Source organism: Chanos chanos, chromosome 14 (assembly GCF_902362185.1).
Source record: "Chanos chanos chromosome 14, fChaCha1.1, whole genome shotgun sequence".
Lineage (NCBI taxonomy): Eukaryota > Metazoa > Chordata > Actinopteri > Gonorynchiformes > Chanidae > Chanos > Chanos chanos.
In genome coordinates this window covers 11765882-11788993 of record NC_044508.1, presented here as the reverse complement: position 1 = coordinate 11788993, position 23112 = coordinate 11765882, and the positions used below count along the sequence as shown (strand labels likewise).

The 23112-nt window shown below is 40.1% G+C and overlaps 3 protein-coding genes across 4 annotated transcripts; 2 read left to right on the top strand and 1 right to left on the bottom strand.

Annotated features, from left to right (window-relative positions):
- On the top strand, window positions 1-7925 carry boka (BCL2 family apoptosis regulator BOK a). 2 transcript variants are annotated; one of them, XM_030791985.1, is made up of 4 exons: window positions 1-229; window positions 2136-2264; window positions 5203-5366; window positions 7800-7925. In XM_030791985.1, the coding sequence occupies exons 1-4, from the start codon at window positions 1-3 to the stop codon at window positions 7923-7925; spliced, it is 648 nt and encodes a 215-aa protein (XP_030647845.1). The 2 variants fall into 2 exon arrangements, with proteins under 2 accessions (XP_030647845.1, XP_030647844.1); XM_030791984.1 differs by having other exon boundaries at window positions 2136-2268; window positions 5168-5366.
- A 3832-nt stretch (window positions 7926-11757) lies between these two features.
- c14h1orf146 (chromosome 14 C1orf146 homolog) lies at window positions 11758-13599 on the top strand. The gene is made up of 5 exons (XM_030791069.1): window positions 11758-11820; window positions 12233-12326; window positions 12767-12938; window positions 13132-13210; window positions 13486-13599. Exons 1-5 carry the CDS (start codon window positions 11758-11760, stop codon window positions 13597-13599), a joined length of 522 nt encoding a protein of 173 aa, XP_030646929.1.
- A 1555-nt stretch (window positions 13600-15154) lies between these two features.
- Window positions 15155-22765, bottom strand: glmnb (glomulin, FKBP associated protein b). Its single transcript, XM_030791068.1, has 18 exons — window positions 22727-22765; window positions 22174-22299; window positions 21014-21124; window positions 20790-20898; window positions 20240-20480; window positions 19894-19996; window positions 19415-19596; window positions 19271-19324; window positions 19115-19145; window positions 18654-18743; window positions 18437-18478; window positions 17626-17699; window positions 17389-17473; window positions 17025-17134; window positions 16188-16245; window positions 15960-16095; window positions 15340-15431; window positions 15155-15250 (listed from the first exon to the last, which is right to left on the bottom strand). The coding sequence occupies exons 1-18, from the start codon at window positions 22763-22765 to the stop codon at window positions 15155-15157; spliced, it is 1779 nt and encodes a 592-aa protein (XP_030646928.1).
- Window positions 22766-23112: the final 347 nt, after the last annotated feature.

Below are 23112 nucleotides of genomic sequence, written 5' to 3'. Positions count from 1 at the left end.
ATGAAGGGTATGGAGATGTTGCGCCGCTCTTCAGTATTCGCGGCTGAAGTAATGGAAGTGTTTGATCGCTCCCCAACGGATAAGGAGATTGTGTCTCAGTCCAAGGCGTTATGCAGGGACTACATTCATTCAAGGCTTAACCGGGCAGGGATCGGTTGGTCTAAACCCGAGCATGGATTTTCGTCTGGTGGAACCTTGGGAGAGGTATCCTCGGTTCTCCTCTGGTTAGGTAAGGACTGAATTCCCGTGGATTTGGTATTTTGATCTCAGTTTGTCCGAAAATGGAATTTACTGTATACGTTTAGGGTGTTGGCACTTAGGCCTATTTAATGTAATTAAACGTTCATCAGCCTTGCATTGTTGTCAAATTTTGTATTCATATAAAAAGTCTAAACTTGTCACCGAACAAAATATCTCAAACATAATATCTAAGACACAGTTTAGATTTTACATAAACGCCGAAATGTGGTGTGGTGGTGTGCTTTCTTCATTTACACTTCTTGTAAACATGCACTTGAACTTAGCTAATGGATTTTGTATGGGGTAATTAAGTGCGCTGGGGGAGGGAAAACATGCGTGCCATTGCATGCAAACCGACAAATGAACAATGAAATTGTTCCCGAGGTATTTCAGAGGACTCATCATCATACCATTCGTAACTGCCTATGGAGGAAATAAAATATCGGATCCATATTTCAGTGTTTATCAAGATTTTAGTAAGAGTGTCCCAACATGATCCTGGACGTGCAAAACTTCACAAAGCAAGACTTGAACACGCTCACTGATCAAGCAGTGTCTTTGGATTCCACCAAACCCTCCTTTGACTGGGATGCAGGGTAACCTGACCTTACTCAAGGATGACCTGACCATACTCTCATCAAACCCATCGTAAATGTTCTGTAACTGCGTGTTTACGCTATGATTATTGGAGATTCTGCCTTCGTGTCACATTCAGTCAAACTTTTTAATAGAAACACATGAACAAAACCTTTTTTGTTGCATTTGTTTTTTATAGCCCACAACACATCTTTTAACTACTACAGGTTATTTCTGTTGTTTGCAACACACATCAAGCATTCCAATGCGGAAAGACGGACACTTCCATGATAACTCTATCATTTATAATTTTAGCAATTTGAACTTTAACCCTTTGGTGCTGTGGTGACCAGCACCATACTGATATAGTATAGACCAGTGGTTCTCCACTCTGGTCCTGAGGGCCCCCTGTCCTGCACGCTCTTTGTTTTAACTCTTCATTGTCACAATTTATTAAGTTAATCAAGGGTTTGATGATTAATTGATCAGTGGAATCAGGTGTGTCAGTCCTGAGTTAAAACAAAGACATGCAGTACAGGCGGCCCTCTGGACTGGAGTGGAGAACCACTGATATAGACTCATACGCTTCACATGACTTTTATTTGTGTAGTCTCCACTTTGCAGGGATAGTCTACATTCCCAAAAAAGGTAGTCCAGAGGTTTGCTAATTATCTTTGCCTTAGAGGATTTGTTGTGGTTGCTCCAAAATGCTTCCTATGGGCAAAACATCTTAAATGATCAACATAGCCCAGATAATCATGCAGCTGATCTCTGTTGTTGCTGTGCTGCTGCCAAGCTCCCAACTCCTGCTGACCCTGTTTTGTAGAGACCTTTTAGATCTGGCCCAAATCCAGTGACCTCTCCTTTCAGAGAGAAGACCTATTTTGATAGTTTTCATTTGCTTTAATCTGCTGTGTTCATTCATTCAGACCTCTTCATCAGTTTCGAATTATCATTTAAAGGATATTTTTAAAACATGCTCAAACACCGACCCTCTTTTCTTTTTTAAAAAGACGAGTGGAAATCGTATCCAATGCTCCCAACGGGCCAGTCAGATAGTTCAAAGGGTAATATTTGAATGAGTAAATTGTTGTTTTACATGCCTGGTCAGAGGGATTAGTATTTGATCGTTTGCCGAACAGTGATAAAAGTCTGAGCCTAACCAAAGCAACTGGTTTGTTTTCAGAGTTACAGCTGTGGTCATTTAGCTCTTCTCTCCATTTGTCATGCTGTGAGAAGTACTGTTTTTGCAAATATGGAGTCACTCCCTGTAACCTACCAACCACCACACCCTGCTCATCTTGTTCTTTGTTTCCTAGGAGATGAGCTGGAGTACCTGAGACCTAACGTCTACCGCAACGTGGCTCGACAACTCAACATCACTGTTGCCTCCGAGAGTGTGGTGTCTGATGCTTTCTTGGCAGTGGCTGCTGAAATATTCTCCACAGGTTTGTCAACTGACCATTGATGTTAATTAGTAATTAATTAGTACTAATCTATTTTTTGTTTGTATGTTCCTCTGTTTTTAGTTCTATTTGTTGAGCAAGAATTAGAATATATTTGAACTGTAAAATATAGATATCCTACAAGAATATAGATATCCTAGAGTCTTTGAGCTTTCACAACTAAGCAGACATGATGAGTATTATGGGAAGAAACCCAATGCAGAGTAGACATTTTAAAGGAGGGTAAAGAGGCTACAGATCAAGCTGGGATCCATTGTGCTGAGCCTTTTACTGGGCTCTTAAAAGTGATTTATCCAAAAACCTGTTCTTGGTTCCTTTTAGGGCAGGTAAAAATAGACTCTTTCTTGACATGTATGTATACACAACGAGTATGTCTGAATCCTGAATGGAGCTTGATGAGATCTATGGGTCTTATCAATGTAAACATACTCTGAGGACTGTGGAAGGTTCTGGATTTGCTCTTGGATGTAGGACGTCATTGTACGCATCAATAGAGAAGATAAGAAGTGTTATGGATTTGGCCATGCCTCCTGGAGCTGTTCATTATCTTACATCTCATCTTCACCCATGAATGGAACAGAAACGTCCTTTGACATTCAGTGTTATGCATGTTCGTTGTGTTATTTTTGGAAAACATGTTTTTTTTTTTCGCATTTCTAGTGCCTAGAGAGTTCTTGCCCTATTTTTCAACTGAAATAGTCCTCTCAGTGATGAATTTCATTGTAATACAATGTCCTATTTTCAGTCCGTTTTGTTGTAAACTGTATTTTTTGTCCTATTACAGCGTGTGTTTGCTTGAAAAATTGCTACTTGTAAAATCACATTTCCCAGGAAGGTTCAGTTCAGACATGTGACGATGTCAATAGAGCAAGACAAACTACACCCTTGGATTTATCCGGATTCTGATAATTACTTTTGGCGTAACCATTGGGCTGAGTCATAGAGAGGCATTCCCAGTCTTAGAACATTAGGGTGTGATAGAGCTCACAAGTCTCTCCTGTGCTTCCTTCACGGTCATTCAGGGGAATCTTGTCTCACTGTGAACTGTATGCAAATGAACTGTAAGGAAAACCCTGGGCAGCTGTAACACGGAATGAGTATTGAGGAGAGGTGTCGCTAGAGCATGATAAAATTAGGCTTCAGTGCTTTCGTTTTTGAATCAGAGAACATCAAGGAAACCAATTATTGTTGTCAGTAAAGTAGGTCACTTGCTCAAAGAGAGGACCAAACCACTCTAAAAGTGTCATTTTGGTTGTGTTTTCTGTTGATTGTTGGTTGACAGAACTTCCTTTTTTTCCCAGCGCCTATTTGTCGGCACTTCTTTGTGACTTTTCATTTAAAATGTGATTTTAAAATAGTAACGCTGCATCCTATGACAGATATCAGTGGTTCAAAGAACTTGAAATCTATTACATTAGCTAATTACATCAGTACCCAGTTTTCTAGGGTGTTTTTGTGCTTGTCTAGTCTTTGGCTACAAGATAAACTTCATTCAGCTTCCTTTACTGAAACGATAGCTTTAATAGTTATCAGACAAAAAACAAAACGATCTCAGATCAGCAGATATATGCAATTTCCACCAAACAATGTGTCTCACTATCTGAGTGAGTGTGTGTGTGTGTCTGTGTGTGTATCTGCTGTGAGCACATCTGTGTACACACACAGGAAATGAGTGCTTGCTCTATGTCTTTGCTGGGCACCATGGGGTTGTCTGTTTACTTCTGTGCTTATCAAGACTCAACCTGTCCCTGCCCACCAGAGAGGAAAGCGTAGGCGGTTTTAGATTAGCTTGAACTTCACCCACAGCATTGAACAGTCCAGCTCGATGAGGAAACCCTCACACACTCTAATGCGTGTGCATTTGTGTCTGAACTGAGAGACACCAGCCTTTGACATTTCTGTGTGTTACCACATTGTTTTTTCTTTATACCTCAGAGAGGATGAATAAGATGAATGGGCATCATATTTTATATCCATAGTCTAATTTAATATGGCGTGCCTGGTGGGAGATGTCTTATCTTTAAATTATGAATGCTTTATTTCAATATGTGGTGGCATCATATTATGCTGACTTAAATGTACTCTGAGTCTTCATGTCTAGACAGTGCAGTGTAAACCTCCGAACAAAACAAATGCTTTCCTTAAGACATGTCCATTAATTCTGATAAAAGCCTGTCTGTTTGTTTAATATGAAATCAGGCATTAGTGCTTGGGCAGAACGAGACAGTGGAGAAAGAGTGCGGTGCTTCTCTGTTCCAGCTAAGCATGTGGACAGAGCGCCTGGCTGCCGTTATAGTTATATAACACACTCACACACACATGCTCGCACACTAGCACACAGCAACAGCCGCACAGACACACACAGGAACCCAGTGGCTGAACTCATGCTATTGCTATGCAGCCACAGATATTCTTTCACTGATTGGTGTATATTAGGCTTCCTTTTTGTAACAGTATGCAAAAGGGAAGAAGTGTGTGTGTGTGTGTGTGTGTGTGTGCGCGCGCACGTGTGTGTGCGTGCGTTTGGTGCTAATCTCTGAAGTCGCAAACGTTGGCAGATGGGACACAGTGTGTGTCTGTGAGATTGGATTGTTTGCAGCAGTTCAGAAATCGGTGTGCACAAACTGTTGTAGACTGAGAGAAGGCTGGGTGTTGAATATTACATTGCATCTAGTTTCTTCTGATGTGCATAGCCCTTGGTGTACCTCTGCGACGTATATTAAATGTGACACATTGTTGGCGCAAATACTAAGCCTTACTGGAAAAACAAGCTCCATACAAGTGTATTTCATAGATTATTGCAATATTGTGAAAGCATTGAAATGATCATCAAGGTTGCCCATTTGCCTTTGCGTTTGTGATAGTGTACTAGTCTTGGAGTACAGATCAAAGACTAATTTCACCCTCCACTTCTCCACAGGTGTGACATGGGGTAAGATCGTATCCCTGTATGCAGTGGCAGGGGCACTTGCAGTGGACTGCGTCAGGCACGGCCAGCCTGCCATGGTGCACACCATTGTGGACTGCATGGGCGAATTTGTTCGCAAAAGCCTGGTGCCATGGCTGAAGAGGAGGGGAGGATGGGTAAGGAAGCTCTGAACTGTGATTCGAGCTCATATTGCTGTTGGCCTTTGCCTGTGGATTGTGAATGGTCAGAGCTTAGCATTAAACTGTGATTTTGAGGATGACAGAAATGAAAATGGTTGGTCTTACCACTGTTGGAAGTTCTTTGTAAAAGAAGGCTTGATTTACATTAAGATTCTGCCCACTATTTCCTAAGATGATCATTCCCAATAACAAAACAAGAACATACCAGGAAACAAAATTAATTTAAGGCAAACTTTGACGTAAGGCATTGTCTATTATTACAGTGACCTTGTCTCCACTTTTTTGCGTGCAATTCAGTTCTGATCAGCACTAGCCTGCTTAGCAAGTATATTTCCAAAATGGTAACCGCTTGTGAAGGATTAGGAGGGAAAGGATCAAGAGTGGGGTTACTGAAGCTTCAGTTCTGGGAAATAGAGGAATGTTTATCCTTCAAGCATTGAGGCTATAGTCTTTGGTATGTGTGGTATGTTTACATGGAGGTCAGAACTCACAACATACTAAGAAATCACCAAAAAAAGGCTTTCTGCATTGCCTCTATACAACTGACCTGTAGCACTAGCTAAAGACAGAATAAAACTGGTTGTGTGTGTGTGTGTGTGTGTGTGTGTGTGTGTGCTTGCATGATAAAAGTTGATGGAAACACCCTGCTTATGCTTTCACAAAAGTGATGGATCTTTATGATGACAGGTCAAACCCAGTGAATGTATTAACTCAGAGGTGTGTGTTAGTTTAGGCATGTCTGGTAGTAGTTGTTTCTTGTGTTTTTTCAACTGCTCCAGTTCTGAGTGACTGGACGAACTCACAGAGTCTAGATGTATACCTCCACTTATGAAGTCACAAATCAAAGGTCAGTTACAGCTGTTATATCTGTTACGACACTGAGAATAGTAACTAAACTGACAGTAAAACGAAACTGGTCAGTCTTTGGACTGAGGAAAGAGAAAACCAGCCCCAAAACACCCCAATTAGATAATGAGAGCCTCGTGATCGAAACATAACTACTACTTTAGATTTAAAAATTATTTATTTATTTATTTATTTATTTATGAGTGAAGGACTGAATGAGTGATGTGTTAGATGTTTATTCCATCTGTCTGACGTTTACTAAGAAACAGACCATTAGTTCAGTTTCCTTTTCAATACCAGTTTCAAGGACTCTTCTTTGGAACTGTCAGTGTTGGAATACTAATTAATGCAGCAGTCAGAAATCTGAAAAGCTTCAGGCGAAGTCATTATCTACATTTTCAAGGTGTCCTTTGTATCATCACTATTTTTAAACCTAGCAGGCACTCCCTTGAGTTGAAGGAATCGTCTGCTTTGAGAAGCCAAAACGTTTCAAAGTAGATATGGAGCATGATGTGAGTAGACAATGTTCAGAGGGTAGTGAAAATGAACAAGGCCTTTGGAGGGAGATGTAGCCGTGTGTATTGTGTGTTCTCGGCTCCACCGATGGGGCCCTCAGAGGGAACGTGAGGACCCACCACACACATCATTCAGAGTCATTTAGAGCAATCATGCAACACAATTAAAATTCTCTCAATTAAAAACCTCCAAACCTCCCAGTAGTTTCATTGTTTCACGATGGACATCCCCCATCTAAATTTGTACCTTCAGATTTAGTAGGGCATGAAATAGTTGACAGGGAATTTGTTGTGTAACTGCTCAGCTGTTTAGGAACTTCAAAACGCTAAGATGGAATGAGAACAAAATGTCTGCTTCTTTGCTGAAGTAAATATTTTCAACAGCTGCAGAGATGTTTTCTCTTTCTTTTTGGTGTGATTTCCTCTACTTTCCATGAAATGTGTCTTCTGTGGTGTAAAGTTAGTTTAGAGTACAGTTAAGCAACCCTTTATATGAGATAACTTGAAAGAGGTCAAATTCTAATGGCTTACTTAAGTTGTTTTTGATACAGACCGTTTTATGGTCCTATAAAGTGAAGGTCATATTCTTTCTGAGTAAGCTCAAGTGGAATTTGACGCTGATAAAGATATGTGTAGCTCTTACTTTGCTAGTGCATTTCCCTATCAGTAACTTGTTTGCAAATTCACAATATGCTTGCGTGCATGCTTCTGCCTATTCAAACTGAAGGAGAACTTAAAAGTAGTTCTTTGTGTTTTGACTGGATCACTTTATTGTGTTTGAGCCTTTTCACTGACTGTTAAGCTGCACTGCTTGAAAAATGAGCTGCTTACATTGTGTACTGTTGGCTTTGGCTGTGAAGTCACATAGTTGCACACTCCAGGCATTTCCTCTGTGTGTTCTTTTTACGCTGTCTTCACAAAAAGGCTTGGTACTGGACATAAAGTCCTTCAGATGGATTACCGAGATACAAAATGTCTTGTTTTAAAGAAAAAACACTGTAAATTTCAGACACTGACAGTTTGTCTAACTTTGTCTCTCTTCTCACAGGCTGATATCACAAAGTGTGTCGTTAACACGGACCCCACTTTTCGATCCCACTGGCTGGTGGCAGCGGCTTGTACATGTGGTCACTACTTGAAGGCTATGGTCTTCTACCTTCTAAGGGAGAAGTGAGGAGTGGGATGGAGGGAGTGACAACAGGCAGCTGACCTCCATTACTGGTGGACAGGACTGTAGCTCACCGCTTCGGCCTATTATTTCTCTCAATGTGTTTACACTTGCAGAAACTTTGCACTGTGCTTCTGAGGAACATTTTGGTGTTCACAGCTGCGCCCACAACTTCACTCTATGGTGGTCCTCAAGGCTTATTTTTGTCTGCCTTCTGTGTGGGCCTTAATCACTGTAGTGTATTTCTGAATGTGTACAGTAATATTTTGACCAGGTTATTATATGTAGATGAGCACTTAAGTCTTTAACAATCTATGCTAGCACTGCACCGTGTTGTCAGAAAGAATCTCTGATTGCTTCAGATATTTTTTAAACTGATTCTGAGGATCCTGACTAGCATAAACAACCATGAGGTATAAGACATATAATGGCTGGCAAAGGAATTTATCATCAGTTGTGAAGTTCAATTTTATCATTGTCTGCTCTGAAAATGTCATTCATCCGTGTTTAAAAGGAAATAAGTGTAATGAAAGAGCAAAAAGAGATGGTTTGGGAAGGACAGAATGAGCTTGTTTCCTATCATTTAAATGGGATATGTGTGATATATATATATATATATATATATATATATATATACACACACACATATATTTCAGTTCAGTTTGAGATGAACAATTTTTACACCATTTGCAGTATACAGAGTAATGACTATTTGGGGCTTTCTATAACACACAACGAGTTAAAATGTCTCTCTAATTTGTTTTTGCCTCTATGACTCAGTGTTTGTATTCCACATTCGTGGGGGTGAAAGCCATGGAACTTCACCAGCAATGATCCAAATGGATCATTGTGACATTAACAATGAACTCAAGCTGTTGATGGTTTTAAACTTTTTGTCTAATAAATTTTATTCTGTGAATAACCCATCATTGTTGCTGTGAGTGTATATCTGGAATGTGTGCAAATAAATACTTTAAAGTCCATTTACGAAGACTTTTTACCTGCTAATTCTATTAGTACACTGAAGCCAAACACATTTACAGTGGCTAGAAAGTTCAAGTTCTTGACAGTAATTACAATGATTATAATCACAATGATTAAAAAAAGTCTTGAGTTTAATTACTACATCAAATTTAGAATGCAATTTAATCTAAGACAGGGCTTAATTCCTGTTTTAGCAACCAGCACTACTTCTGTTATGGCTTATTTTGCAGTTTTCCTTACAGCTTAGACAAGTCACTTTTGGCAAATGTTCACACTGATGACATGAATTTGGATATCTATCATTTTTACAAAGTAGCGAAAAGTAAGTGTTTGTGCTTATATGTCCTTTTTGGTAATTTGGGAATGGTTGGTGCAGATGGAGTGGGTGGCTGCAGATGAAAACAAGAGATTGTATTGGTTCAGGGACACCGTTACCATGACAATAAATGTCAACATGTGGGTTTAGTTCCTCTTCTAGGCCACAGAGCATCTATATATGAGAAATTAATCATTCCCCAATCAGATTATTACACTAAGTACAAAACACTGCTAGTAAATTCAAGTCATGAAGCCTCTTTATTTTTAAGCCTTGATAAACGACAATGGATTCGGAAAATTTTATTCAAACCAGTATTAACATATGCCCTTTGGGATATAACCCTAATCACGCTATTAGAGTAGAAGGCAAAACTGTGGCTGTCCTCTGCCACCGAAATGAAATCAAGCAATTTAAGCCCTGATTGTTGTCTCATATATTAACAGTCAACTATACATGTCTACTTGTTTTGATTTTGTACAAACCATAATTCCTGCTCCAGTCTATAATAGCGGTGTTTATAAAAAAAAATAGCAGTATGCCCCTGAAATGAGTCATGCCACTCATGGGAATGCTCTAACCAGCACTGGGTGTTTGTGACATCACACTAATGCAACTTTAGCTTCAAGACTTGGGTAAACTGTGATGGTGATCCACTGCCACCTAGCGTTGAATAACAAGAGTACACTGAACTGAGTGCACCACAACATTCAATGTACTGTGCTTTATGGTGCTTGACTGACAAGTCAAGGATAAAAATTGTTTGGTTTATTTTTACCCACTTACAGGGCACAGTCACAAAATTCAATTTCAATGCCTCATTCTTGCTCATTTTTGCTGTTAGTTAATGCTATTTTGAACTGTAAACTTCCTCAATTGTTTTCTTAACATTGTGAGACTTCCTGCAGGACAGACTGGGTTCTTCGGGGAATGGGTTTTATGAGGTGTTCCACAGGGACACTGTTTTGTGTTATTTTGCCTGGATTGCACACTTGCTGCAGTTTGGAACGTCAGCACATTCATGTTGAAAACAACCCCTTCTATCCTGTTTCAGCAATGCTCAACTGAGTTGCAGCCTAGAGATTGTATGAGCTACTCAAGTAAGCTGAAGACACTGCCATGTTCTTGGAAACATTCTCAGATAATATGTGCTTGTGACATGTGACAATATTGTTGCCTTTGAAATTATACACCCAGATGCATCTGTGGGCTTCAAGGAAGGAGGGGACCACAGAGTCATGTTGCTTACACCACAATCAGCATGATGCAACAGGAACCAAGACTTGTCAGATCAGGCCATGCTGGCCAGTGTTGGTGACTGCGTACCCAGTGGAGTCTCTGCTTCTTGTTTTGAGCTGACAGGAGGAGAATGTAGCGTGGGAGTTTGCTGCTATAGCTCATCTGTGACGAGGAAATGCGTAGTGCACAATCTGAAACGTTGCTTTGCATATTACTAAGGCTTTGTTACACTTTTTGAGACACATGAACCAACATAACATGCTCAGAGTGGCCTCTGTCACATATTTTGCCTATTTTAATATTCAGTAAATGACTGACTAGATCCCTTAATGCCTGCCTGCATGCCTCATTAGCAAGACATGGCCAAGAGACTCACCTCACTGTCTGTTGTAGCAATCCAGTTTTCCGTGCAGAGTGCTGTAGATGATAAACCAGCCAATGGGTGTAAACAACAGTCTATGTCAAATTCAGTTCTATGGAAAGGCTCAGCCAACTAGTAACCAAGAGCCCCAAGAAAGGAAAGGGAGACTAGGCTACCTTAAATGCACAGTGTAAACATGGGTTCCAAATAGTAGGCCTTAATGTTTTACTCTTTTAAACTACTGAAGTAGTTCATCCACATATCAGTTAGTACGTGTTGTAACATGTTCAGCTAACAAGCTAAAATATTACCAGCACATGAAATAAACAATTACAGAGTGATAGCCTATATGATAATGTTTCTGCTTTGCTAAGAGGATACTGCTAGACTGCACATCAAAGAAGGAAACAATGCGGAAAACAGGCGGCATGCCAAACTTTCGTGACTCAGTGACTCGCTAATTAGTAGACCAAAAATTCCAGGTCTTTAGGTGTCAAGCACCTACCATCAATACATGACATAAATCAATCAAGATACACATTAGTGACACCCTGATCTCTTCTGGACGTACATACATCCAGAAAACATTTCATACAGATAAATAAGACTTGTTTTATAAACTTTGCAAAGAGCGGAACGTAACACGCTTTCCATAAAAAGAGGCCCAAAGAGGAAGCCGCTCTGATGAATTGAGCCCAATTAATTACAGACGGTACGGCCGCTCAGACGAGTTTCCCTGTTCTTCGGTGTTTTTAACTAAATGTAACGGTTTAACGTGCCTTCCTCATAACCTGCGCGTGCTTTATTTTGCATATTGAGGTACACAAAGAATGAAGCTCTTGCAGAAATCGGTTAAGCCTCTCGTATGAGTTGTGAAGGCACTAATCTAAAATTCACTCAGGACGGCCAATTGTAGAAGCATAACTGTAGCGATCCAAATGGCAAACAGTGACCCTGCAACTTCGTGGAAAACAACTGTTATAATTAGCACCACACTTAAGGTAGATTTAATCTGCTTCTTAGCTAGCATTTGGGTATCCAGCTAAATTTAGAGTTACGTCAGCAAAGCTCACGATTTTAGCATTCGTCACAGTATGATAAAGTGAAATACAGTAATTAAAAAACAGCAAGTAAAACATGTAAAGGATATGTATGTATACCTTAGCGTCGAATTTTCGACATAAGGATGGGGAAAGGTGTATAGAAAAAAAGTTCCAAGCTAGGTTAACTAACTAATTATCATGCTAGGGCAAAATTATTACACTGTTTGAAAAGTTAACCCATTTGAAGTAAGTCTAAAAGTAGTTCAAAGGCAACGTTTTTTCCCCCTAAATGTGTTCATTTCATTGATCGTGGATTGTTTGTTGAATGTCGATCCGAAAAGACTACACACAATGAAAGCTGTTTTTGCAGAATCACGAGATTTCCGCGATGCTTTCTGCACAACGACATCGAATACGCTTCTCAGATGAAGTGGAACCCGAGGCGTTAATTTTCTGCCCATCAGGTAGTAAATGCTGTGTAGCGTTGAGGCTGGGCCTAAGAACGAACCCCTCTAACTTTATAAACTGTGGTTATTCCCCAAAACCTGCTAAAGTCCCCTCAGGACTCATTAGAAAACTACCTAGAGAGCTCGCCTCTTTTATACAGACTGTTTATGACAAGTCAAATATTCCTGACTTGTTGTAAAGGTTGCTATATAACGTTGTAATTAAAGGCTGAGTATCAAATGTCCTGAGCCCACCAGCTGCTACATGTGATGGGATTAATTTCAGCCTGAGCTGTGAGGTTTCGAATGTCCTGATTTTTTTTTCTCATTCTTTTATTTTTAATTAATGAGAACATAAACTCAACAATTCAGAAATCTAAGTGGTCTTCCTATTAAAATGTGTAGTTAACTTATTTTCCAAGATTATTGACTAATCCATTAAAAAAAAAAAAATACAGGTACAGCCTTCATGGTGATCACACCACAGGAGTTTCCCGAGACGCTTGAGAATGTCAAGCTCTTCGAGAAGATCGAGAAGTTTGTGAAGGTTCATCAAAATTGTTTCATACTACTGCCGGCCCAGGTGTATGGACAGAAGGAATGGGACATAGTAGCTGTTATCCAGAACAGGTGCACATTGAGTTTGAAACTAGAGAGTCGAAGACTAACCGCGCAGAGAGTCTGTTTCTGAGTTTAAAGTAAGGCCACTTTTACGAGATGCAATAATGTTGAACAGTTACTTTCAAAACAGCGCAGTGACTTTCCTTTAACGTAAGTCACAAATCTCTCATATGCGCTTGTTGACTTTGAATATGTTGAGCAGGTTCTTTGGTAGTAACCTGGGAATTCTACCTGTACATAAAAATGCAGATATGGTGAAGGGAATGCTGACCATAGCTAAGGTAAAGATCGCAGTTCTGAAATACCTGGTGTAGATATAATCATTTCTCTGTGGCCTTAGCACAGGGATACATAATAATAGTGTTGGACTAGTTGGACTGTCACTTAGTAACTCTCACCACTATGTCATCATACATTCTTAAGTAGGTGATAGAGCCTGTGACAACATGTTTTATCTATAGTCACAGTAATCTATAGGGTTTTGTTGTCATTCATAGTCATTTTACTCCATGATAGTGAAATATCTTTTCAGTGTGGGCTCTTATGTGGTTTTCAGGTCACTAGTAAGCCATATGCGGACAGTGTGCGGGATCGGATTTCACTGGTTCGTGCCCACTTAATTAAACACAGCCCTGCATGGGACATGCTCAAAGGCCTCCAGTCCAGCTGAACAGCCTGACTGAATCACAAGAGTCAAAACACTGTTACAGAAAGTTCATTATTATTACTCACTCTGTTCTCGCTCTGTTCTCAAGGATGGACTCTGAAAATATGAGTCCCACTTTAGAGTCACCCAGGTTGGTACTTATTTGCATGTATTTATGCATCTTCTCTTTAGTAGAAGTGTGATAAGAGGATTTAACAGAGCTCCAGAATAATAAACATTAAATTTATCGTCCGAGCAAAATGGTTTGTGTTGACAAGTGCGGAGCAAACAGGCAGCAGTCTGGCCAAATGACACAGACCTCAAATTATATTCTTTTTGATCTCTTCAGACAGGTTTACCAGCTGCCATGTAGAACAGTTAATGTGTTGAGAATTTTTCTTTAAAAATTAAAATGCTAAGAAGTTAACTTTTCTCACAATTGACTGAACTGTTTGTTGACATGATACTTTTTCTTTCACAAGCATTCATTAGACTGTGTCATCCTACAAATATCATTTCTTGTCATTTGGATCAACAGCCCTTGAAAACGTTTTAAAACGTTGTTAAAAATTGTTCCAGAGGTTGTAAATCAGAATGTCATGAGTCAAACAGGCAAATGATACTACATTATGTCTCCACATTAAATAATACAACTGGGCTATGTTTGCTGTATGTGAATTTTTCATAGTTGCTGTATCTCCATGTATGCTCCAAATACAGTCAGATTACTGTGGGTCCTCATGTGTCGCCAAACTAATGATGTTCACTGGACTCAATGCATGTGAGAAAATTATCTTAAAGTTTAAGTTTCTGTGATTGCACACACACACTGTGAACAGTGAGCAGTGAATTTGTCCTCTGCATTTAACCCATCCAACACACCAGTAGTGAACACACACACCAGACACAGGAGCAGTGGGCAGCCTTCCTTGGTGAGCGCCCGGGGAGCATTGGGGTTAAGTGCCTTGCACACAGCCGTGGATGTTGGGCCTGGAAATCGAACTGGCAACCCTCCAGTCACAAGCCCGGTTCTCTAACCTTTAGACCACGGCTGCCCATTAAAATATGTCTTTGAAATTAACCATCCACTTTGGTAGACAAAAAGGCTGAGTAAACAAATCTGTAAACTATGAGAGGATATGCTGAGAATTTCTGAGGCTCTGTGTAGAATGTTGCTGTGATGCCATGTTTTAAATGTTGTCTTCATTAGAGAACTGAAAAGTGGCATCATATTTCTGTGCCAGGCCATTCGAATACTTCAGGAGCAAAATAGTGAATCTGTAAAACTGTTTATTTAGTGTTAGGTTCCTTAAAATTTGGACATACCTCAAGAAAAGTATTCTTTTTAAAAAATTCTGAGCTACATGAAACGTACAGGAAATTGTTTTTTTTTTTTAACATAATAATTTAGTTTATGAAGTAATTGGGCTGGAGTGATCATGGAAGCAGAACTGCCTGTGCCCGTATGGGGATTAGTAAACATTATAAATTATTTTTTAATAACAAAATGAATAAATAAGCTTTAGAAAAGTGAGTGAACAGGTTTTAAAGACACATTATAAGACTGCATGATTTTCTCTCACTGCTCATGCTTGACCTCTTTCTCTGTGATCTCCTCTATCCGTACCACGAGGCTCTCCATCAGGTCAAAGGTCACCAGGGCGCACTGCAGCACCTGTAAACCAAACATCTCGCTGTCATTAATGCAGTTTTATCCACCGTCAGACTCATGTCACAGAGAGTCACCTGAGACAGAGGTATTACCTGGTGCTGTACCTCTGGTGACATGCTGGATAACTTCTCGTTTTTCACTTTGATATTCCGGAAAGATTTGTTAGATTTAGCCTGTTTTAATTCTGTGGAAAAAAGATAACCTGTGTCAGTCAGGTTCTTTCTCTATGTTATTGTGTAGATGTTGTTGTTGAATGAGACTACTTTTTAGCTATAATTATTGGATTGTTTTTTTTTTTTTTTTGAGAGAGAGAGAGAGAGAGTTGATACCCAAATTCCTCTCTCATCTGCCTATGCTCTGGTCTTCATATCTATCAAAGGTTCACCTATTAAATCCATGGGACTTGCTACCATTCTTTTACACATTATATGAATGCTCATGAATCAGCTAGCATGTTACCTAACCAAATAAAACCCAGCAGAGCCAAAGCTAGCTCTGGACAGTCTACAATCAAAGATACACAGACACACACAAACTCACACACACAGACACGATACACTTGCATTGTCGAGTCACTGCACACACAGAGAGCTGCATTACTGTTGAAATGTGCATTCAAACGCCGTTTACATGTCCTGTAACTAAACTTTCATCTTTAGAAAAGCATCTTGTATGTGTTGCCATGTGAGAGTGAACCAAGAGTGTTTCATACCTTTTGCTTTAACTTTCTCTCCTTCCCGCAGTGCCTTGAGTTCAGCTGCGTAGTAGGACTTTGACATGCTGAGGCACACTCTCAACATCTTAATGTAACTTTCTGTAATGCTGCAAAGCTCCGGCCACACTCCATTCTGGAGAAAAAAAAAAATCAGCACATCAGATATAAGTCTGCTTCAAACCACTCCGATATTATCAGATTTAATATATCTTATGGAAAACTTACTGGCTTCTTCTTCTCTCGGATAAGCAAATATCGCAAAAGATTCAGTGACTCCATTACCCTAGAGTACACACACATAAAATAAGTACACTCACCCACACATAAAATCAGACATTGTCTCTGTCACCTTATTAGTCTAGCAGATTGGACATTGAAAAAAATGGTCTGAAACGTCTTAATTGCTGTAATTAAACCTGATCCATGTTTGATTTCACATGGCTAATAAACGTCATTTCAAGTCAGTCCAGTTGGCAAACTACCTCACTATACGAGGAAGTTCATTAATCAGAGGAGGCTAATTGTAAACAGACATGCCAGTCACCTAGGTTAACATCTATCAAGGAATGTCAGGGGATCAGTTGCGAATCATTGTTCTGTCTACCATCTGCTGCTCTCTCTGGTTATACTCTTGGAAAGTGCAGAAGACATCAATTAATTATTGTGATGGGAGGGGGGCTCATATTATAAGAACTCAGTAGAGAAACAGCTGACATATGTTTGATCCTCTGCAGAGTAATGTTGCAGGGCTAATGGCATGGATCCTGATCAATTACAGCTCCTTATACTTTCTGTGTTCAACAACAGTCACATGTAGTGTTCAGCAGGTTGTTGGACGTCACTCAGAAAAGTTGGGAAGAGAATAGTGACCTTAACAATGCTGAGAAAATAGGGGTCAAAAGATAGCCTTGTGTACAGAGTGCTGTGGACTAGTGGAACTAAAAATGTCAACGTGGACAATTTCCGATGTTTTTTTTCAAAGCCTGAGGTATGAAAGAATTAGAATCAATTGATCGTTAATGTCTAATCTTGCTCTCTTGCACAGAGATGCCGTGAGCTTACCTATCCATGCAGTGTAGCAGGTCTGTGTCTGCTCCATCGGGAATGCACACGGTTTCCCGTAACAGTGAAATCAACCTCGTTCCCACAAACCAGTCATCTTCTTTTCCTGACTAAAGGAGAAGACAATACATCTTAGTCATACAGACTAATGTAAAACTGTCTCTTGCTCCATGAAAATTTTTCTGAGAATAACATTACCTGCATTTTCAAATAATCAATTAGAAAGTCCCCCTAGCGATGGTACGTGTATTTGTCCCGAAGGTTTAGGGAATAATGCTCAAACCTTCATTTGATATTCAATAGGAGGTAAAATGTGATTGGCAGTTGAAAAATCTATGTGATAATGCCTCCATGGCATCCTTACCTTTGTGGAAAACTCCACCTGATTTTTAATGTTTTTGAGGATGATGCTCTGAACCCCAGCATGATTACTGGTTTTGAATATACACCTTGAGTCAAACATGAAGGAAAGAGAATTTAATCAGTACTTATTCTTACATCTTTTATTTCACACAGGAACCTTTAACACAATGTTTAAAGTCGCTGTCTCGTGCGCAATGTTTTATTCGCACATGGAATTTTCATTTTTTGAAAGAATTACCTGAAAAATTTGTGCTTGGCTTCCTCTTCTAATTTCTCCACAAAGAGTTGGAAAACTACAAGACCCTTGATTCTCTGTACAAGTAGAGAGTGATTATGATCACAGTTGCATTTAACCTCCATAGGGCTCTGTTGGAAAATTATTACTCTCCTTTAAGCTAACTATAGTAACCATGATAAACAATGTAACCACAATGTATTCATTATTATAGGGGTGAATCAATGTAATCATTTATATTAAAAGTTATAACTATACAATCTTTTGTATTACAAGAAATATCACGTTCTCTGTGTTCAAAAAGAAGAGGTCAGTGAGGCTCTTAAGGACTGCCTGTGAGATAAGGAGGGAGCCTCTGCCAGAGTGTCGTTGTCATTAACAATGCAGGCAGATGGCGAAATGTTCAAGGTCTCATGGTACGTCTTAGCAGGGCAGTAACTATTGGTGACAACTTATGCTAGGAGTAAAAGGTGCTAGAAAATAATGATGATAAGAGGAGTCTGTGAAGACAGGCTGGCCGAGGTGCCCTACATACAAAGAGACTAAGGAATGTATATTTTTTTAAGAAAACGTGTATAAAGGCCGGTGCTTTGTGAAATGGAGTCAGTCACTCCCCGGGACCTGACTCAGTTTGTTGTATGTCTTTTGAACTATACAATAAACTTACACTGCATCTGACTCATTGTTAGACTCCTATTGTTTTGTCTCAGAACAGGTATCGTGTGGCGTTGAGACTCAGTCCCATTTGGCCCAGGCTGAGAATTTCACCCACAGCTCATAAAAATAATTTATATGTGATGACTTTGGCACTCACCAAATGTTGTATTGGACACTCAGTCATGAGTTCAATCAGGTTCTGTATGGGGAGATTAAACATACAAACTGGAACATCTCGAAATCAGCGAAGCAGTGCACGAAATGATGTTATACATACAACCAAACACACTCCATTCTGTCTTTTTATTAGAAATGTAAACTGCTATGGAAATTGATACTGATTGGTATGTTCAGTATGACTTTTAAAAGCTCACCTGTGGAACGCTGTAAAAGGATTTGAGATCGAGGAGTTCTACAGGGAGACTGTTATCCATTACTCTCTCTAGACTTTTTACGTACAGATCCTGTGGAGTTCAGTTAGGTGAAAGAGAGCACAGTATTCATTCATTCATTCATACATTTTCTAAGCCACTTTTCCTAATTAGGTTTGCGGGGGGTGGAGGGTGGGGGTGTTGCTGGAGCCTATCCTAGTGCTCATTGGGCAAAAGGCGGGAAAACACCCTGGTCAGGTTGCCAGTCCATTGCAGGAGCACAGTATTGACCTGTTACCTTTCAGAGATCATTCCTTATTTACAAACTGTTTGTCTTTTTACATCTGTATGTGTATGTGGTGCGTGTGTGTGTGTGTGTGTGTGTGTGTGTGTTTATTTGATGGGAGGGATGTTGTATCAGTGCGTGGTGACATGCTGAATGCTGTAGCTGCTGTAGTCCTCACCAAGCCCTTCAATATCCACGATTCATCTTTTCTGTCAAAGGCAAAGAGACAATGAACAGTAATCATTTTAGTATCTTATGGAATTCATAAGACACACCTTTAATGATGTCTTAAATGAAATCTTTAGTGAATTCCCTTAAATGCTGTCTGACATACCTGCTCAGCAGGAGATTGACATATTCCATATTACACTGCAGAACAAAAAGAGGACTGAAAAGCAAAATGTACACAGACATTATTGTGACAATGCAAGAATACTAATATATTCATATCTTAATAAGAGGCATGTCAGACTTGTACCTAAATACTGCTGGAAATATCTCCATAGCGATCAGCTGAACAAAGACTAAGTATGCCAAACAGGCCCGAGACTCGTTGGGATGGCCTGTATCCCCCTCCGCAGATATAGTGTCCTCTCTTCCCCTCAGAGGGTGGTAGAACAGCAGTTTGGGCAGAGGCTCTTGAATGGCAGGTAAAATGGCCTGATGGCATTGACACAGAGAGAGTTAACACATGACTCTCTTGACTCAGTCTTAAAGTTTAAGGTGATCTGAAGCATACGTCCATCTTTGCTGTGCCTGCCCTAGCCATAGCCGCTGAAGAACTGAATGGAAAAAGTGTATAAATTGTAAATGACAGAAAGTAGTTCCGAATCAGAAATGTTCTCTTTTATGAGTAGAGACTAGATTTGACGTCCTCCTGAGCATGGAGTCTAATTATCATGTGGTTTGAAAAAACAGCAGTTAGTGCAAAGGATTAAAAAAATAGAAATTTCTCACAAGTATCTCTGTGGCGAAGTTCCAGAGGGGGGAGTTCCGGGGAGTGTCCACCTCCCTATCCAGCTGAGCGTGGAGAAGAGGCTCCCTTAGGCTCTCCATACAACTATAAAAGCAGGAAAACAATGTCATAGGGGAGCAGTCCTATCAAATCAAGAGCTTTTGACTGTTCAAAAGATGCTTTGAAAAGTGAGTAGGTAAAGCATCATCAGTGAATAGAGAGATGAAACCTCTCAACCTCTGAGCCAAAATCTGAGTTTGTATGTACATTGTCAAAGGACGGCAGGAAAAAAGTGATTTTCTTTGATAAATAGAGGGTGCATCTGTATTAAAGTGAATGAATGCCTACAATTTGAGAAGCTCTGTCCTTAGCCTTGCATCCTGGGCAGCCTGAGAATCTTGAGTCTTCATCTCCTGCACAAACGGCTGCACAAAATTCACCAGGGCAGTACAGCATCGACAGAGACCATACTTGTCTTCTTGTTCCTGTTTGCGGGAACATGGCACAGGAAGCTTTGACACTTGCTTCTGTAAGGCATTCAAAGCCAAACCAACAGAGGGGGCCTTGGTGTCTCCCATCCTCAACAGCACTGCAAGGAAACATGAAGATGAGTGCTTTACTGAATCCGCAGTTACTTTACTCAACAGCAGGGGGAGCCACACACAACATGTAGACCTGCTTATTGAAGCAGAATTTTCTTTTCGGCCTGTCTCATCCCTCTCGATAGCTGATCGGAATTGTTTTTAGTTCTCAGCTGCAAAGCTGCTAACAGCTATCATTTCAATGACAGTAAGGCAGGACTGGAAAATGTTCCTTGACCGTAAATGAGATATGATCTGTTTTTTGATTTCAGATGTACTGAGACTTAGTGGAACATTTTACTGCGCTGGAGAATTACCTGTCTGAAGGGGCTTCACGAGAAGTGTGATGGTATCAGCTATCAGATCTGGATGTGCGTCATCCACTTTCTCAAGCAAAATCTCCAAGACCTCTTTTGCATCGCAGGTCTGGAAAAGAGAGTAGGTGTATAACCCATGTGTTGTTGAATTGTGTCTATAAATCATATTTTGTAAAAACAAAAACAATCAAACAGAAAAAAAACCCCATCTTAATTAGTTTTACCTGGACCAGATGTTCAACGATGGAATGACAGTGAACAGGATTCTTCTCCTTTTTAAGCAGCTCAGTCACCAGTGGAGCTAATAGGCCACTGCCCATGGACCTCACAATTGTCTGACACAAGAAAGTAAGATGAAGTTTAGAGTACACAAATTAAGACATTTCAGTTCAGTCTGGACGGTCCTGTCATTAGGCCGTTTGAAATTGTAAGATCTCCCCCCCCCCATCATATGTTGAGCCATCAGAGACCTAGATATGGTGATCCTACAGTCACGGCTTTCAAGATGACACCTTTCGACACCTGTCTCTAAAGTTTAAAACATCAGTCTAACTGAATGTGCTTTCCTTGAGATGATTTGCCGTTGTTATGGCCGCTAAACTCTCAGCACTGACTCGTTAGACCTTGATTTTACATTTGAAACTCAGCTCTCTGAAAACGGGATCCATTTAGAAGGTCTGAGAGAGGAGGAAAAACCACACTGACGCACTTCCTCCAGAGAGTCTGGTCGTACAAGAGAGGAAAAATGCAAAGGCCGAGAGCACTTAAAGGCGCGCCTGTCCTGCGAGGGTTGCCATCGGACTGAGAAATCTTGACTGACCCCACACTCGCCGTGTTCCCACACCCAGCGGTCAAAAGGTCAGCGAGTTAGGCAGAGCGGCAAAGTGATGGTTTTTCAAGAGCAGAGGAGCAGAGACCACAGTCATCCTCAGTGGAGCTGGATATTGTCAGATAGTAAATACACGCACGTGACTGTGTTGTGTTACCGGAAAAAAGGAACACTGGGATTAAGGAGTGAATGTGCCGTTATATTTTTTCCCAGACGGTTTAAGGTGCCGGTGAAAGCGTCTGTGAAAATCTATGAATTAAACCATATTTCATCACTCGCAGGAATCACAGGCCGCTCTGATAACTACAGATCTGGGATCCTTAGCATTTTGAGATGTTTAACATTTTGAGGTGACTTTGAAAAGCCACAAATTGTAATTACACATCACACCACAAAACGTACATTTCTAAACGATCAAAGACCTTTACTGGGACAGTTAATAATAACGCTGTGAGCAAGTGAGATTATGGATTCACTCTCTCGTGTTACTTCTGTTTGAGGATTTCACTGTTCATTTCCAAATGACAGTATATAAAGGAGCTTTGGTTTTTTTACCTCATTTTTCTCCTCTTTGATGAAGTCCAGCAGTTGTGCACTGTCACCCTGAGCGATGCAGGTACTGCCGGCGTTCAGAAACAGCTCATAGTCCTCCTGTCTCAAATCCTTCTCTGGAGTTACTCGCTGAAATTCGTTCAAAGATTAAGCATTGAAATAAATTGTTATGGAGGACCAGACCAGCATTAATTGTGTCAAATCTGAATCTGTAATTAATAATCTTAAATACACAGATATTCTGAATATATACATATAACTTCATTTGACATTTTATATATTTAGATTTTATACAATTATTGTCAGTTAGACCCCCATCCCCTTGTTTATCTCTAATACACATACAGAAGACATTTGAGCAGTGTTCAATGGCTGTTTCTATTAGCATGAGTTAAATTGAATATTCACAACCATTACTCATATGTGACCTCTTGTATTCACTCATGCACATTTCTAGGCAGGTTTGATATGAGTATAACTAAAATATGCTGATGCGTACAACACTTAGCCATATCTGTCCATACGATTTCCCGTTCGCAGATGTCTTTTAACTCACCCATCTCTGAATGATGTCATTCAACTGATTCACCGCCATCACCGGTGTACGTGCTGTCTGGACTTGTCCCAACAAACCACCTCTGAGAGATCAAGTCTTTCAAGATTACAGCCAAGTTCAATCTTCTCAAAAACACAGTAAAAAAAATCTGTGTTAATATCTAAACAAAGGGAGAATAGACCTGTGTATGATACTGAGGCTTGAGTCAAAGAAAGGAGAGGTGCAGTAGGCAATCTGACAGGCGACCTGAGTAAACCTCTTTGTGAGCCTGAGTGGTAATAGGATTATGCCTGAGCCATCCAGCATGGACACGGGACAGAAATCTCTAGAACATTCTTGACATTTATATTCTGATATGATTTTTTTCCCTTTTTTTTTAAAAAAAG

Bases quoted from the DNA above. Each gene is read 5' to 3' on its own strand.
- boka (XM_030791984.1), top strand. From the start codon at position 1: ATGAAGGGTATGGAGATGTTGCGCCGCTCTTCAGTATTCGCGGCTGAA. The intron at 2,269-5,167 runs GTCAACTGACCA...CTTGGAGTACAG, and splicing joins GAAATATTCTCCACAGGTTT to ATCAAAGACTAATTTCACCC. The intron at 5,367-7,799 runs GTAAGGAAGCTC...CTCTTCTCACAG, and splicing joins TGAAGAGGAGGGGAGGATGG to GCTGATATCACAAAGTGTGT.
- glmnb (XM_030791068.1), bottom strand. From the start codon at position 22,765: ATGGCGGTGAATCAGTTGAATGACATCATTCAGAGATGG. The intron at 20,481-20,789 runs GTAATTCTCCAG...GTTTCCTTGCAG, and splicing joins CGTGAAGCCCCTTCAGACAG to TGCTGTTGAGGATGGGAGAC. The intron at 18,744-19,114 runs GTGAGGACTACA...TGAACTCCACAG, and splicing joins CGTGGATATTGAAGGGCTTG to GATCTGTACGTAAAAAGTCT.
- c14h1orf146 (XM_030791069.1), top strand. From the start codon at position 11,758: ATGGCAAACAGTGACCCTGCAACTTCGTGGAAAACAACTGTTATAATT. The intron at 12,939-13,131 runs GTGCACATTGAG...TATGTTGAGCAG, and splicing joins GTAGCTGTTATCCAGAACAG to GTTCTTTGGTAGTAACCTGG. The intron at 13,211-13,485 runs GTAAAGATCGCA...TGTGGTTTTCAG, and splicing joins GAATGCTGACCATAGCTAAG to GTCACTAGTAAGCCATATGC.